This window comes from Phocoena phocoena, chromosome 20 (genome assembly GCF_963924675.1).
Source record: "Phocoena phocoena chromosome 20, mPhoPho1.1, whole genome shotgun sequence".
Classification (NCBI taxonomy): Eukaryota; Metazoa; Chordata; class Mammalia; order Artiodactyla; family Phocoenidae; genus Phocoena; species Phocoena phocoena.
The window spans coordinates 10159716-10177423 of record NC_089238.1 but is presented as its reverse complement, the minus strand read 5'-3'; the positions used below and the strand labels follow the sequence as shown (position 1 = coordinate 10177423).

At 58.1% G+C, this 17708-nt stretch overlaps 1 protein-coding gene across 1 annotated transcript; it reads left to right on the top strand.

The window, feature by feature from the left end:
• The first annotated feature begins 6034 nt into the window (after positions 1-6034).
• Positions 6035-15605, top strand: BCL3 (BCL3 transcription coactivator). The gene is made up of 9 exons (XM_065898982.1): positions 6035-6371; positions 8086-8239; positions 12536-12644; positions 12884-13088; positions 13193-13281; positions 13491-13568; positions 14187-14354; positions 14725-14842; positions 14980-15605. The coding sequence occupies exons 1-9, from the start codon at positions 6116-6118 to the stop codon at positions 15165-15167; spliced, it is 1365 nt and encodes a 454-aa protein (XP_065755054.1). The 5' UTR covers positions 6035-6115; the 3' UTR covers positions 15168-15605.
• The last annotated feature ends 2103 nt before the right edge of the window (positions 15606-17708 follow it).

Sequence of the window (17708 nt, the reverse complement as noted above, 5' to 3'; positions counted from 1 at the left end):
TGCTCGCTCCCAGCCTGCAACCTGATTCCACGGGGCAGGAGGGGTAGTGGAGACACGCCTGCCCCATCCTCACTCTTGTGGGAAAGTGCTACAGGGCAGGGGTGGCCCAGACTGGGACAGCGGTTGGGGCCAGGGAAGGTGAGTCCACCAGGGCCCCTGCTCAAATGAGGAAGGGCCTGGCGTGACCTGCTTTTCCAGGAGCCTGGGGAACTTTCGCATCTGTGTTTTTAAGCTGTGGTGGCTGCAGGGGAGGTTGTGGCCTCGGGCTGGGGAGGCACCGACTTCCAGGGAAAAGGCCAGCTTTTCAGGGAAGGTGCTGTCCCTTCCTCAGAGATGGGCTCTGTGCTCTGCCCTGGGAAGGTGGGCTTGGGAAGGAGGGGGTTCATCCAGGGAGGGTCATCCATCTCAGGGAGTGGCTAGGCTGATGGGTGACGCAGACACCAGCTTCCTCCTGGGTAATTCATAGCTTGCCCTTTAATACTGGGGACGAGACTTAATCTCATTAAGTGCTCCTAGTAAGATGGCCGATTCAAGCTACACCACTCAGTGAGCTAGTCTGATGGAAGAGGCAGGACCCAGAGGGCCAGACCAGGCTCAGAGGGCAAAGCACTTGGCAAGGGCCACAGGGCTGGAAACTGGCAGAGTGGAAGGTAGACCCAGATTCGATTCGTCTCACTCCTTACAGATGAGGATGACGGAGACAACAGCGCTGAAGGGGCTATTGCTAACTCACTGGATCCTCTCAGCCATCATGTTATCATCCCCATGACTCAGAGGGGGAAACTGAGGCCAAGAGAGATCAGACGCCACTCCAAAGCCACTCAGGCAGAGCTGATACTCACACTCAGGTTGTCTGACTCCAAAACCGATTGTCGTGGATGGGGTCCCCCAGAAAGCAGACACAATTAGGAAGGCAAAATGTTTATGAGAAAAGGGGGTGGGGGAAGAAGAATTGGGGAGGGGGACCATCAGGCCGTGATGCCAGCCCCAGGGGGAGCCCCTGAAGCAAAGACTGCCCATGAGAGGAATCCCACAGTGGGTGGAAATGGTCAGACCCTCCGACCCTGCCCGGCTCTGTTGATGGCCAGAGGTTGCCCGGGAGACCATGTCCCCAGGTGGCAAGCTGAGGCAGACCAAGTTGAGGGAGCCAACTGTTAGCCATCTGCACACCTGGCAGCTGGGCCACAAGTCCTTTCTTAAAAGAGGATCCAAGCAGCATGCCTCTGTGGCAGCCCTCCCATACCCTATATTAATAACAGCAATTATTTGAAAATAACAGCTTCCATTTACTGACAACTTACTCCACGCCAGCCTGTGCCAACGTGTGTTAATTCATTTGACCCTCACAACAATCCTTTGAGACGTGTGCTGGTTTTACCCCATTTTATAGATGAGGAAACTGAGGCTCAGAGAAGGTAAGTCACTTGCCGAGGGTCACAGAGCTGCTAAGTGGCAGAGCTGGGGTTTGAACCCACACAATTAAAGAGTGAGCCCCATTTACAGATGAGGACACTGAGGCTCAGTGTTATACCTCCTGACTGTCCACATTCAGCTCACTGGGACCCCTCTGCCCTACACCTGACCTTCCCAGAACACCACTCCCCCTACCCCCGCCCAGGGCAGATGCTGATATCCGCAAACCTCTCCCGCCGCATCGCCCCTGTCTGATCAAGGCAGTGAATGCCAGGGAGGGTGTCCAGTCTCAAAGCCCGCCTGGAGAGGATGTTGCAATCCTCTGACTCAGCAAAGTGCGTGCAGACCCAGCAAGAGGGAGAAAAGGGAAGATTAAGTCTTGGCCCAAGCCCCAGATGGGCTGATCCTGCCTAGTGCCAGGGATTCCAGTAGCCTCCAAGGCCCCAGGGTGGGGAGGAACCAGGAGGTGCAGGGCATGCTCCAGGAAGCTGGCCTGCACTCACCCCTGGGGGTGGGGTGGAGCCTCGGAGAACAGAGCTGCCTGCCAACCCAGGGTGGACTTGCAGCCCAGAGCCCAGACGGGAGGCTGTGTGACCTTGGGCAAGTCCCTTCCCATCCTGATCACCGTCTCTGTTTTCCTCTGTCTGCAAAATTCACTTGCTCTCCCCAAGCCTCTCTTAAAGCTAACTTGATTCCCTCCTGCTGCGATGTGACCTTCTCTCCGTTGGCTCAACCCTCCCTGGCCTGCAGAAGAGCACTGTAGGGAGAGTGTAGACCCTAGGGCACGTGACCTTGCCTCCCCTGTGCCTGAGTTTCCCCATCTAAACCGTTTCTTCCCAGGAAGTGTCTAGCATTAGAGCCGAGAGGGAAGGCTAATGACCACCCCTCCCAGGTAAGTGGTGCAGCAACCAGGATGCTGGGGTCACAGAGACCTGGTTTAAAGACATGACTCCCCCTGTCTCTCACATTTCCCTAGGCAGTGACTTCGCTCCTTTGTGCCTGTTTCTTTCTCTGTAAAATAGGGATTTTCGTTGACTTTTCCTCACAAGGTGTCAAGAGAATGAAGTGGGTCAATTCCTAGTGGGAGCTCAGCTAGACTGAATATGTCCATCTTGTGTCATCTCTGGGTGGAAAACGGTGACAAGAAAGACCTGGCCTGGTGGGTGAAGGCAGGCAACATGGAGACGAGAACAGATATCATTCATTCATTCAGCCATTCATTCTGCACACCTGGTCTCAATCTGCTCAGCAGTCCTGAGAGGCAGAAGCTGTTATCACCCCCAACCATAAAGTCACGACAAAGGCACAGAGAGGGAAAGCTACCTACCCAAGGTCACACAGCCAGCACATGGCAGAGCCAGGGCTCCAACCCATGTCTCTAAGCCCAGCATGTTGAATCCTAATTTCCTCAATGAAATGGGTCCTGCCGTTGAAAATTTGGGTTAATCAATAATAATAATAATCATTGTTTTTATTCCTATGCCGAGTTATAACAGGAAGAATGGTTATCACAGGAAGAATGACAATCGCCGCTACGTTGTATTGAGCACTTTATAATTCAGGACCTACAGAATGGAAGCGTATCTTCTTGGTTTGGTCTGTTTTATAAATGAGGAAGCTGGGACTCCGTAAGGTTAGATAACTGCTGCAAGTGACAAAGCTAATGAAAGCCCGAGACAGGACTTATACCCAGGCCTCAGTCAGAAGCAAAGAGAAGGCCCAGGAATGAAGCCAACAGGAACTTAGGGTCTGACCAGCCCAATCTTCTCCTCTCAGGAGAAACTGAGCTCTCCCCCCAACCCCACCAAGAGCAAGAAAGCTGTTCCAGGATCACAGCCTTCTAGCTAGGACTTCATTTCCCTCTTGGGACCTTGAACAGGTATAATCGTGGCCCTTCCTCCCCCAGGGACGTTTGGGGAAGGACAAGGGGAGAAGAAGCAGTAGGAGGCAGGAGATCTGAACAGGTACAAAGGGTGGCCTGTGTGAGGGAAAGGGGTTAGACACCAGGCAGGACTTCCGGGCCTCCTCTGGGAAGTTTCTGGGACTCATCCAGGGGCCGCCCCTACCGGTGGGGGACCTCCAGAGCTCAAGGCCCAGAGAGGGGAGACCCTGGTCCTTCCCACCGAGGGCACAGGGGGCAAGGGGAGAAAGGAGGGGGGAGCCATCCTGGTTCCTCATCCTCCGTTCCCGACACTGGAGGGAGGCAGCTGTGGGAGCTGGGACTTTCCTGAGCAGCAAAAGATTCTGGGAAATCAGAGACAGCTGCGGGGCGGTGCTGACTCCAGGCCTCCCTTCTCCTCCCCCCGCCACCCTCAGACCCTCTTCAAACCTCCTCTTCCCTCAGATCTTTCATCCTCCAACCGCCGCCCCCACTCTCTCCTCTTCCCTCAGAGCCACCGTCCTCACTTGGTCCTTCTCAGACCTTCTCCTTCTCCCTCAGACCCTCACCTCCTCCCTCAGACTCTTTTATCCCTCCTCCATCCTCAGACTCAGAACCCCCAGCGCCCTCTTTCTCAGCCCCTCCAAGCCCCTGTGGGCCGAGCGCAGACACCCCCTTCCCCCTATCTGGGCCCACAGCCATTTCTCCACCGGCCGCAAGGGAGCCCGGGAGTGGGAGGCCCTTGGGCAGCCATCCAGCACTACTTCCTAGGGCCATCACCTTGACAAGCCCCGCTGCTCCGAGCCTCAGCTGCCCTCTGTACAGCAGGGTAGTGCTCTATATCCCAGCCCTCCCCTGTGTTTGAGAGTCCCGGGAGGTGAGGGCTGGGTAGGCGGGGACCCCAGACTTTCCACCCTAATTCCCTCACCTTTTCCCTTGTAGCCACAACTCTGTGGGCAGGGGGTGACATCAGCCCCATTTTCCAGAAGAACAAACTGAGTCTCAAGAGAAATGACCTGTCTAGGGTCCACTGTCAACAAGGGGTGGAAGTGGGACTTGAACCCAGGTCTTGCCCCCAGATGCTCTCCCATTACAGGCGGCCGAGGGGGAGATCCAGAGAGGCAGAAAGGAGAGAAGGGGGAAAAGGGTGAGGCTTCTGTCAGCCCGGTTAACGATCCACTGGGGTGGGGCCCCAGTCTTGGGCAAAGTCCCTTTCTGAGAACCGGGGGCCCACACCCATTTTCAGGGTCCCAGGAAGGGGAGACGAGGCGCAGCCAGAGATCGGGAGACAAAAATGTGGGACGGGGCTGGAGACAGAGAGAGGGAGGCCAGGGATGGAGATGCAAAGACATGGGGAGACACACAGAACCAGGGAGACCCTGCGAGCCGCCTGGACAGACCCGAGGTGCAGCACCCATTCCCTCGCCCCCTTAGGTCCCCAAAGCCTTCCGCTCCGCCTCCGGTAACTCCGTGACCGGCACTCAACCCCAGCGACGGCCCCGCCTCCAGGGAAATCCGGGAAAGCCCCGCGCGACTGGGGCCCCTCCCCGGGGCGGGGAGAAGGGAGGCCGGGGAGGGGACACGGGAGAAGCCCGCCTCTGCCCTTCCCTCCCCCCGCTTACACCACCCCGCCCAGCCGCCCGCAGCTCCTGCCTGCCTCTGAGTCATGCCCCCAACCAGCCGGGCCTGTTCCCCACCCACCAACCCCGCCCGGGATGGGAGCGGGACGCGGGGCTGAAGGGGAGCCAGACGGCCCCCGCCTCCTGGGCCCGGGCTTTGGTCGCTGTGACTCTGGTCTTGCGGCCCTGCGGCTCTTGCTATGTCCCCGTCTCCCTCCTCCTTAGTCTCTCACGACCTCCATGCCCCTTTCGCCACGTCTCTTTCTTTCACTGTGCATCGAGGATTCCCGGAGCACCCACCGTGTGCCCAGCGGCTCCGGCTGGGTGCAGGGACCCCGCCGGGAAGAAACACGTTCACTGTTTCCCTGCGCACTACCCACCGAACACCACCCCCAACGAAGTTCAGACCCAAAGCTGAGGAGGCACAGGAGGAGGCAGAGATGGGGGCAGGGCAGGCTGAGGGATAGTGCCTGGGCGCCTGCCCCGGGTGCGTCTTTTCGCTCCCACAAAGGAGGAAACGGCTCACAGAAGGGAAGTGCCTGGTCAAGGTCACCCAGCGAGGAAGTAGGAGTAGGGAATCGAACCCGCGTCTTAGCGACCCCAGGGCCTCAGGGAATTGCCTCCCTGGAGGAGAGGCTGAGAGCAGACAGCACTCGAGTGACAGAGAGATGGTGAGGGAAGCAAAGAGACGATAGAGACAGAGACACTGAGAACAGAGACACAGAGATAGAGAGACATCTATCCAGACCCGAAAGCCAGACTGAGAGATACAGAGGCCTATAGCCAGAAAGACAAAAAAGCGGAGACAGAGCCTGACGCCCGCAGCCGCAGGGGTGGGGACCCCGCAACCCGCGACCCCGCCTTCTTCCCACCCACCCCCCGCCCCACGCCAAGACCCGGCCGCTCCGGGCGCCGCGGGGCTGGGAGGGGGCGGGTGCGGGGCGCGGCGCGGGCGGGGCGCTCTGCAGGCTGCACCGCGGGACGGCGGGAGCGGCGGCGGGTCCAGGAAACCCCTGGGGCGGACGGGTGGCCCCGGGGGGGCCGGGGGCGGGGAGGCAGGCTGTCGGCACCGCCCGGGCCGACAAAAGTCCCTTCAGTTCAGCCGGCAGCAGGGGAAGTCCCGGCGCTCGGCGCAGCCACCCTCCCGTGCCGCCAACCCAGCCGCACTCCGGCCGCCCGCTCGGCCGCCGTCCCCGGCGGCCCCATGCCCCGATGCCCCGCGGGGACCATGGACGAGGGGCCTGTGGACCTGCGTACCCGGCCCAAGGCCTCCGGACCCCCAGGCGCCGCGCTGCCGCTCCGCAAGCGCCCTCTGCGTGCGCCCTCCCCGGAGCCCGCCGCCCCCCGCGGCGCTGCGGGCCCCATCGTCCCCCCGGATCCCCTCCGCGGTGGCTTAGACACGCCAGCGGTGCCTGCGCCCCCCCACGGCCTGGCCCGGCCAGAAGCAATTTACTACCAGGGTGAGTGGCTTCCGCGGGTCATGGCCGGGTGGGGGCCAGGCAGTGCAGAGGGTCACTACCGGAGCCAGGGGCAGAGCTCCGACGTAATATACGGGGCCTCGGGCAGCTGGGGGACAGAAGCCAAGGTCCCAAGGGCACAGATATGGGGTTCCTGGGGAGCTGGGCGCACAGCCTGAGGTCCCAGGGGTGCAGATATGGGAGCTTCAGTGAGCAGTGCCTTGGAACACAGGTATCGGGGTTGTAGGAAGGCTGGGTGTCAGGGGGCCCTGAGGGATAGAGCCCAGGGTCCGAGTGCCACATATAGGGAGCTAGGAGACAGTGCCCAGCAGTACAGAAATGGGTTCTCAGGGAATCAAGCCCCGGGAACTCTTCAGAACCCAGATATCTAGGGTTATAAGGAATCAGCACTTGGACCCAAGAAACTGGGGTCCTGGCATCCCGAACTATATGTGGGGTCAAAGGAAGTCAGAGGAACAGAGACTGGGGTTCTAAGGAGACAGATATTAAGGATCCCCGGATGTCAAAATCTCGGGAACCAAGATATCGGGAGACGATGGGAATTAGGAGAACGACGTTGGAGTTCTGAGCACCCCAATATCTGGGATCACAAGGACCCAAGGAAACCGATCCAGATACCAGGGGTCCTTAAGGAGCCAGCAGGCCAGAGATCTGGGGTTCTGAGCACCCAGTTCTGTGTGCTTGCAAGTGACCAGTGTGTTCACTGGGGTCACAAGTTCAGGTGGCCTTAGGGGGCTTGGGCTCAGTCTAAGAATTGGGGGCAGGACTGGGGAGTTCTGGGACTCAAGGATTTAGAGCCAGGAAGAAGGATTCAGGGGCCTCTGGGCAGAAGGCCTCGGGGTGTCGAGACCTGGTATTGGACATGCAAGGACCAGGAAACTTGGGGGTTCAGGAATGGGAACCCCCAAGGACCAGGAGAAGACAGAGAAGGCCAAAATCCATTTTCTGGATCCTGTCTTCATCCCTGACCTCCAGGAGGGGGTGGCCCCTCCCACAGCTGTGCCCACCTCACGATCTCGGAGTGACCCTCAGAGCTGCAGAGACCCCATGCCTAGTGCCTCCAGACCTTTGCCCAGTTTCTGCACCTTCCACCCCGTCAGAGTACAGCTTCAAGCTGTGCATCAGGAGGCCGGTCACAGCCTTCTCCTTTTTTCCTATTCCCCCGATGAGAACCTGGGCCTCAGTTTTCCCCATCTGTGTGATGGGTGGATATGGATTTGCCTGCTACCATGGTCCCTTCCAACACTTTGATCTGAACATGTTTCTGGCACCATTCCCTCTCCCCAAACTCTGTACACATTCACCCCACACCCTACATCCAGTGCTTCATCCATCCTTACCTCCCTCAGCCACAAATTCACTCAGCAAACAGGCCCTGAGGTCCCCCTGCTGAGTGATGATGGGGGTTCAGTCCTTAAGGGACTCTCTGCCTAGTGGGAGATGGGGCATCAGACACAAGTAAAGATGTGACAGTGAGAGTGTCCTGGGCTGGGGCAGGGGGTGGGCTGGCGGAAGCTGCGGGAGCCCAGAGGAGGGATGCGGTAGAGGAGTTTGTCTTGCACCTTGAGGACTCAGTAGGAGATGCAAAAGGGACCTGGGAAAAAGGGCAGGTGACACGCAGTAGCGAAGGCCGGGAGGTGGAGGATGGGTTGAGGATCTGTGGGCTTGGTCTCACACATGTCCTTTCTCTGCCCAGGACCTTTACTGTCCCTGTACCCCACCCCAACAATGGGCCCCCCCTTTCCTCTGCTGAACCTGCCTACACCCCTGTACCCCCTGATGTGCTCCATGGAACACCCCCTGTCGGCTGACATCGCCATGGCCACCCATGCGGACGAGGACGGAGACACGTGAGTGACAGTCCCCCATTCATGGAGGGCAGTAGGGAGTGGGGAGACCAACCTTCCACCCACCTCACCCACCCACCACAGCACAGGGGCACTCAGCGTGGGCTTTCAAGTTACCTGCACCAGAGTTAGAACCCTGTCTCCACCGCTGTGTGACTCTGAGCAAGCCCCTTTCCCTCTCTGGACCTCAGTTTCCTCTTCTGAAAAATTGGGCACCCTGAGAGCACTTACCTCCCAGGAATGTTTTTGGAGCAGTGGGCTTCAAATGTTTTATCAAAATCCCAAAATGAGGAAGACATCTCACTGACCAATGTATTATACGAACTATACATGTTAAACTCCTAGCACTGAGCCTCGCAGATTGCCTGTTCAATATGTATTAATTACTGGTATTATTATCGTTATTGCTTTTTACTAAACCCAGCACATACACGCACATATAAACTTGAAATAAAAATTGCACAGAACAAAACAACACTCACCCTTCCGACTTGGGATCTACTTTGGGATTTTCTATTCTCGTCTTATGTCATTGTTTCCTGGCCATAGCCCACTAAATTAACTTGACGACCCCTTAAGTTGACTTCCCAAATCTCATGGTTTTATCATCTGCCGTTTGAGGGGCCATGCTTCTGAGCAGCACAAAGCTACTGAAAAATCCTGCATGGGAGGGCCTAGCACATAGTAAGCACTCGATATACTTGACCGCCATGGTTATTGTTATCCTATCGACCTCGGTTTGAATCTCAGCCGGCCACTTTCTCACCCCTCTCTACCTCAGTTTCCCCCTGTAAAAACAGGAAGCATAAGATGAGGGTCTCTGTGAGGCAGAAATGAAATGATTTCTATAAAGCGATTGTCTGGGACTGGGGTTTGGGGACTGGAAACCACAGGTGGAGATGGGATGGACAAGCCTATTTCTACAAGGAAAGGGGGGCGCCTCCACCACTGGCTCCTGGGTGACTTCACATCCCCGAGCCTCAGTTTCCCTATTTGGAAATCCGGGCTCATAATCACAATTAGGATTCAGTGCAGTGATGTACATACAAACAGTGCATAGAACGGAGGGGGGTGCACACAGTAGGTGCTCAGTACATGGGAGTGGCTTTTGGTTGGTTGAACAGAGCTCCCGGGGTTGTCGTGGACTTATCCTTGTGAACCCAAGCAGGAGACAGTACCTGAGATATACATATACAGGGCTCGGTAAAGCTAGTTCCCGCCCACTCTGGGTACGTCTGGGGTCATCAGTGAAATAGATTTAATTTGTATCTGTCCCCAGGGGTGATTTGTTTGCAACCTGTGAAAGCAGGGTGCAGAGGTGACCTGGCACACCAGTCTCCAGCCCCACACCCCAGCCGCCTTCCCCGCCCTCCCCGCTCTCCCCCAAAGCAAACACTTCTGCCTCAGCTGCCTGTTGGGGGAAATCCCTTCCCGCGGAACCTGACCGCAGCCCAGCTGCTCTGCCTCCCCCACGTCAGCACCCGTCACTCACTCACAGCCTCCCCCTCCTGGCGCTCCCTCTAACCTTAACCCCTTCCGCTGGGGCCGAGACTTTACCGGAATGGGCAGCAGGCACAGGCCAGGCGGGGGCGGGGGAGGAGGGACACGCTAGGTCTGGGTCCCCAGAATGGCAAAGCTATGGTTGGGAGGCTGAACTTCTAGGGATTCAAGGGAGTAAGATCTCAGGGCATTCGGACAACCTCCCCACCCCTCACCCCCACCCCCCGCCACCAAGAAGTCAGGAGGCACTGGGGAGATGGAAGTCTGGGTCTCCAAGAGAGGGGGGAACGCGTCCTGAGTCCCAGAGAGCAGAGGTTGGGGGACTGCCTTCCGTGACCCCTGGGCGGGTAAGGAGCAGCGGGCAGGGCAGCTTGGGGATCTAGAACTCTGGAGGGAAGGGGAAAGTTCGTATCCGCAATGAGTTAGGGCACCGTATTCCCGGGTCCCAAGAGATCTTGGGGATGGATGCCAAGATGTGGGGGTTAGGGAGCCAGCTGGAGTCGGAGCCCTGGAGGGTGGAGTTCCAGAGGGGTCCTCTGGCTGGAGAAGTTGGGGCCCTTACCCCCAGGGTAACTAGATCGCTTTGGATTAGGCTCCCCTCTCCGCCCTATTCGAGGATGGAAGTTGGGATGGCCGGGTGGCCGGGGTAGATCCCCGACGGGACAGGTTTCCCTCCCCCGGGAGCAGGAAGCGGAGCCCCGCCCAGCAGACCTGTTACTGGAAGTCCGAGGGCTGGGCCGCCCCTCCCGTCCCCACTTCCTCCAGCCCCGCCCCACCCCCTGCGGCCCGCGCGTTTATGGGAACTCAGGCCTGGACGGTTTCTCTGAAATAATTTTCTCCCTCTGCCCTCACTTAACCCCTCCCGCCCCGAAGGGGACCCAGGCCGGGCGTCCTGGGAGATGCAGGGAGGGGAGGGAGCCCTTCCCAAGGGGGCCCTGGCCCAGCTCCGACCCCTCCCCCAAGATTTCTTTTTAAATTTGGCTTTCTCGGTTCAGGATCCAGGTTCAGCGTTACACCTGCACAATCTCCTACTGGGAGATGGGCGTTCTTGTAGGCTATACTTTACAGAGGAGAAACCCGAGGCTGTAAAGGGCCACCTAGCCGCACAGCTAGAGAAACTTGTAACGCAATTTGCAGCCCCGGCAAAGCCCCCAGGGCTGCAGGATTTCTCTGCCTCCAGTACCTAGGGAGCTGGATTCTGGATGCAGGTTCCACAATTGGGAGACCCGCTGTTCACCTCTCTTAGCCACGCTCTGGTTTGTCAGCAAGCAGTGGTGGGTGAGAAAGAAGTTGCTCTAGAAAATGGCCTTTAAAGAAAGGTTGTAGGGACTGTGTACCTCCAGTCAGCCTTGTGCCCTCAGCGCTAATGTCCCCCACCCCATACAGTCGTCCCAGGTTGCTCTCAGCTCTAAATGGCTCTTCCAGGTTCGGGGCCCTGGGAAGGGGCAGGAAGTTTATTGAAAAGTGTTATCCAGATCAGTGCCTACAGAGATGGAGGAAGCAGGACTGCGCACAGGGAGAATTTGAGCTGCTACGTAGTTTCATCAGGGCCTCAGTTATCGCACAGGGAATGTTGCAGCTGGAGCGGCCTTCAGAGTTGGGGCCAGAAGCCCAGGCCTTCGACACCCACACGGACCAGTCACTGGATGTCATTGGGTGGCATCTACCCACCTCACCCCCATGACCTGGGCAAGCAGCTCTTTTCAGCGGAGGGTAATTCCCAGAGAGAGCCGAGAGCTGACAACCTTCCCAGAAGCTGAGGGAATGAGTCCTTCAGTCCAGAAGTGGGGGGCGGGGCGGACCTGGGTTGCGCAGTCCAGCTTCCCAAACAGTGACTAGTTTGTCCCACCTCCCTTCTGGGCAAAACTTCCTCCACATACATACTCTTGGGATGGAGGCTGACCGTGATCTCCAGTCACCGCTGATGGAGACCTTGCTGGTGGTATCGAGTTCATCCCCACCCATTCCACAAGAGAAAACTGTGGCCTTGAGCGGGGTGGGAATGTGGTTATCAGCTTCAAGGATGGCCGGGGATCCTTGAGAGGGACTTACCTATTCAGAGCGTGTTTGTGGAGCACCTGCTCAGCACCAGCCGCTGTCCTAGGCACTGGGCAGTGATGGAAGCACACCAAACGCTCTACCCTGGTGGAGTTGACATTCTATGGGGGGAGATTCAGACAGGAAACGAGTAAAGTGTACCACATCAGGTGATGAACTGGAGGAAAATAAAGCCGGGGGTGGGGGAGGGAGCCACTGCTGTACCATTTTAGCAGAGGCCCAAATGAGGGGAGCTAGTCCTGCAGGTATGGGGGGAAGACTCTTCCCAGCAGAGGGAACAGCCAGTGCAAAGGCCTAGGAGGCAAGCATGCCTTGTTTGAGGAACACCAAGGAGGCTAGTGGCCAGAGTGGGCTGAGGAGAGTGGACGGAGATGATATCAAAAGGAATTGAAGAGCAGGAAACAAGATCACACAGGGCCTGTGGGCCACGCTGAGGACTTTACTCTGAGGATTCTGTGCAGAAAAGGGGCATGACCTGACTTAGGGTCTAAAAGGGTCCCTCTAGCTGCTATGTGAGGGACAGACAGTAGAGCAGGATGGAAGCAGGGAGGCCAGCGAGGAGGGGACAGTCCAGGAGGGGAGATGGTGGTGCCTGACAGGATGGAGGGAGTGGGGGTGGGGAGCAGTGGTTGGATTCTAGAGACGCTTCTAAAGTATCCTGCGCATTTTGGAATTAGCACTGCTGAGAGTATGGGGGTGAGAGGTGACCAGCCTCTAATGCCTGTGATCCTCCACCCCCAGGCCACTCCACATTGCGGTGGTGCAGGGCAATCTACCAGCTGTGCATCGGCTAGTCAACCTCTTCCAGCATGGCGGCCGGGAGCTGGATATCTACAACAACCTCCGGCAGGTGAGGCTGGGGGCCTGGGGGCCTGGATCTAATGGGAAAGGGGTCTGGGAACCCGGACTTCTGTTTCCTACGGGAAGAAGAGCTGGGGGCCCTGACTCTTGAATCTGAGGGACGAGGTGCTCCAGATCTCTGGTTGCTGCCTAAGACTTACAGCTGGGGGTCAGGACTCAGGAATTCTGAGGAAGGCAGGACTGGGACGCAGGGCAGGGAACGGGTCCCTCACAGTCTCTGTTCCCCAGACACCGCTACACCTGGCTGTGATCACCACTTTGCCGTCTGTGGTCCGGCTCCTGGTGATGGCCGGTGCCAGCCCCATGGCACTGGACCGCCACGGCCAGACGGCAGCGCACCTAGCTTGCGAGCACCGCAGCCCGGCCTGCCTGCGGGCCCTGCTGGACAGCGCGGCCGGGGGCACCATGGACCTGGAGGCCCGCAATTACGACGGTGAGCATCTACCCGGGCGCGGGGTGGGGTTGTCCGGCAGGACCTGGAGTCCTGAGGCTGCAAAGCCCCAGGCCCAGGTTTAACTGAGCCTCCCCCTCCTTCAGGGCTCACCGCCCTGCACGTGGCCGTGAACACCGAGTGCCAAGAAGCGGTGCTGCTCTTGCTGGAGCACGGCGCGGACATCGACGCGGTGGTGAGCGCGATTGGGCCGGGGGAGGGGCCAAGAGGAGCAGGGGGGCGGGGCCAACGGGGCGGGGCTTGGGTGGGAGAGAGCCCGAATGGGTGGGGTGGGGCTTGAAGAATCTAAGGGGATTGAGATGCTGGACCCAGCGGTTAGGATGCGGGCCGCCGGCTGTTTGGGCAGTGCTAGGAGACGCTTAAAACCTTCCCGCCCTGCCGCAGGACATTAAGAGCGGCCGCTCCCCACTCATCCACGCCGTGGAAAACAACAGCCTTAGCATGGTGCAGCTGCTGCTACAGGTGGGTGAGGCCCCTGCCCGTGGCCTCTCGCCCACCCTTTCCTCTGACACCACCCGGCTGTCGCCCCATCCCTGCCACCGACGCCGCCTTCCAGTTCTGGCTCTTGCTCTTGCTGCGCTTCCAGCCCCGACCTTTCTTTCTAGGCCTCGTTCTGTCAACCCTAGGACTTCACCCCTCCAGGCTACGAACTAGTCCCGGGTCTTCTCCCATCCCTCCTCCGGCCCCAAAACGTCCCAGGCCCCAACCACCTAGAGTCTTGCTGACCCTGCCTTCCGGCTGTGGCCCTGTCCCCGCGCTGTCCTTCCTCCCCGACTCCGTCCAGGATCAGGCCCAGACTCTGGACCCTTCCCTTCTCTGACTCCGCCCCTGCTTTGGCCGGGGCTGCCGAGTCCAGCTCCGGTTGATTCGGTGCCGCCCCTCCAATCCCGCTCTGTCCCGCCTTTGTTTCCAACTTCTACCCTTCTATCACCCAACCCCGATCTGGCCCCGCCCCAGGTTGTGATTCCCACCCTCACGCCCGGCCCCGCCCCTCACTGTAGCCCCGCCCCCTGGGTTCCGCCCCCCACGCCCTCCACCGGGACCTGGCGGTGGTCCTGACCCGCGCCCACCCGCCCGCAGCACGGCGCCAACGTGAACGCGCAAATGTACTCGGGCAGCTCGGCGCTGCACTCGGCGTCAGGCCGCGGGCTCCTCCCGCTCGTGCGCACGCTGGTCCGCAGCGGCGCAGACAGCGGCCTCAAGAACTGCCACAACGACACGCCGCTCATGGTGGCGCGCAGCCGCCGGGTGAGTGAGTGTGCGCGCTGGTGGCGGCGGGGGTTACAGGGGTTTCAGGGGTGTCTGTGCCCGAGCGCCGGTCCTCGCGGATGTGACAGGTGAGTGGGCACGTGCGTGCAGGGGATGCGGCGGTGGGCGTGTGCGCGTCTGTGCCAGGGCGTGGAGGCGAGCCGGTGAGCCTGAGGGCGTGGGTGTGAGTTCTAGACAAAGGAGTGACTGAGGCACAAAGAAAGGAAGTGACTTGCCCCCCTGCACGTACTGAGAAAGAGGCGGTGCTCCCTGAGCTAGGAGACCCCGTGAGCTAGGAGAGATGGAGAGAAGCAGGGCTGTGTGGGCAGGGGTGGCCTGGTGATGACACCACCCCTGCATCGCCCCACAGGTCATCGACATCCTGAGAGGGAAGGCCACACGGGCTGCTCCTGCATGCCAGCCAGAGCCCTCCCCTGACCGGAGTGCCACCACCTCCCCTGAGAGCAGCAGCCGCCTTAGCTCCAATGGTGAGAAACCGGCTCCCAACTTCCAGCAGCCCAGCTCCGCCCTCCCTCAGAACCCAGGAGTGGGGGTCCCCAGCCCCCTTCTCCCTGGATCCAGCCTTTCGCTGCCCTCACCCCTCCTCTCTCTTCTCTTCCCACAGGTCTTCTGTCAGCATCACCACCCTCCTCGCCCTCCCAGTCTCCCCCCAAGGACCCCCCTGGATTCCCCATGGTTCCCCCCAATTTTTTCCTTCCCGCCTCATCTCCACCGACCTTCCTGCCCTATGCCGGGGTCCTCCGAGCCCCTGGCCGGCCGGTGCCCCCCTCCCCAGCTCCAGGAGGTAGCTGAGAGGGATGGGGGGGCAGATCTCGGACTCATGAGGAGGGACCTCGCTGCCCTATGGGGTCAGCCCTCCTGGAAACTGTGAAGATCTCACTCTGCCCCCCCCCCAATCTTCTGGACCAGGATTTGCACAGAGGCACATATATTTACCCATAACCGCCCCCCTCTTCTCAGCATGGATATTCCCCCATCTCGTCCCCACCCCCAGCCCGGGACTCTTACCATATTATTCTCAGGCACCGGTCTCCCATCTGGAACTTCACCCAATCATTCATTTCCTTCTCCTCTCCCAGAGCTGGTGGAACCAAGGAACAGCCCTCCCCTCTGGCCTTTACCCAGTTCAGTAAGGAGGGAGAGATGGGCTGTAGCCAGGCACTGATATCAATGTAAATTATTAGGCTTTTTGGTTGAATTTCTTTTGTAATAAACTATTTTTGTACCATATCCCTGGCTTTGCTAGGCCTCTTTCATGAGGAGGTCTGGAGGAAGTGTGTTTGTGTGTGTGCCCACCTGGGTGCTGTATCCAGCTGACTCTGTGTGAGTCTCAGACTGACAGTGACATGTGTGGGCGACTCTAGGACTTACGGTGTGTTGTAAATGTTCTGTCATTGTGTCACTGTGCCATTGTTTCTGGGGACGACGTGAAGTGTGACATCTTTCCAGAGGACCCCGTTGGATTCCATAGTGCATGTGTGTGTATGTGTGCTTCTGAAGGATTCTGCGGTTTGTGGGTCCCTGTGTACCACAGCTGGTTCCCCCCAATTGTGTACCTGTGGTAAACTGTTGATGCCAGTTGCCTCTGGGTCTCCGTGCGTGTAGCATTTGTGAGTGTTCCTAACATTGAGACCTGCAGTCATCGTGTGATTGTTTCTATGTGACTGCCTCGCTTGGTGTGTCACATTTTGATTCAGTGGCTCCAGGGCCCCCCGACATACATATATATTTTTGACCGTCTGGATGCGTCTCTTACGTATCAGTCAGGGTTTGCATTCATTTCCCGTTACCACAGTAACAAAGCACCACAGATTCAGCAGCTTAAAACAGCACAGATTCATCCTCTTATAGTTCTGGAGCTCAGAGGTCCAAAATCAACTTGACTGGACCAAAGTCAAAGTGTCAGCAGAGCTGGTTCCTCCTGGAAGCTCTAGAGGAGAATCTGGTCCCTTGCACTATCCAGCTCCCAGAGGCCGCCTGAATTCCTTAGCTCATGGCCCCTTCCTTGTATCACAGCACCTTCTTGCTTCTATCTGTACATCTACTCTGATCTCCCGGTTCCCTCTTAGGAGGACCCTGTGATTCCCCCAGGTGCCCACAGATAATCCAGGATAATCTCCCCCATCTCAAGACCCTTAACTTCCTCACATCTGCCAAATCCCTTTTGCCATATGAAGTAACATTCACAGAGTTCCAGGGGTTAGGATGTAAATATCATCGGAGTCTCTATTCGATCAGAGAAGCAACATCACTAAGCGGTGGGTATATGGATAAGTGATTTGTTACAGAGATTTGCCCGTTGGGAAGGGAAGATGGATGTACAATGGGGGGGGCAAGGACAAGCTGGAACCCCCAAGAAAGGGCTGGACCCCATGTCAGCCCCCAGTGCCTCCAGCCTTGGAGAAAGTGGTGTCCTTTGGGAGAAGCTGGCAACCTTGGTCCCATTCTATTGGTCTTCTTGAGTGACCATGTGTTTGTGTTTCCGAGTGATGCTGAGTGTGGGTTTTTCAGTCTGGCGGGCCCTCCTTGGGCCTCTGGGTCTTTGTATGTCTTGGTGATTGTGAACATTTCTGCTGCGGTGACTCCACAACATGCTGTATCTGTGGGGCCCACCGCCTTAACATCTTCCTAGGAGACACTGTTGCGTCTAGGCTAGGGGTGTGTGTGTGTACACACACGCACACACATCCATGTACACGCACTTCTGGGGCAGCTCTGACTGGGTAGCCCGATTTTTTTTTTTTTTCTTCTTCTGTACGCGGGCCTCTCACCGCTGTGGCCTCTCCCGTTGCGGAGCACAGGCTCCGGACGCACAGGCTCAGCGGCCAGGGCTCACGGGCCCAGCCGCTCTGCGGCATGTGGGATCTTCCCGGACTGGGGCACGAACCCGCGTCCCCTGCATCAGCAGGCGGACTCTCAACCACTGAGCCACCAGGGAAGCCATGTGCCAGTGCTTTTGATGCTGCCTCTGGGCTATGGTGTCCCTAGAGCTGCCTGATTTGGAAGACATGTTGGTTTCCTAGGGCTGCTGTAACAAATGGCCACAAACTAGATGGCTCAAAATGAATCTATTCTCTCACAGTTCTGGAAGCCAAAAGTTCAAAATGAAGGTGTCAGCAGGGCCACACTCCCTCCAAAGGCTCTAGGGGAGGATCCTAGGTGGCCGCTGGCATTCCTTGGCTTGTGGCTGCATCTCTCCAATCTCTGCCTCCATCTTCACATGGCTTCCTCTGCTGTGTGTCTGTGTCTTCTCTTCTGGCTCTTATAAGGACAATTGTCACTGGGTTTAGCCCTAAACCCACCCAGGTAATCCAGGATGATCTCATCTTGAGA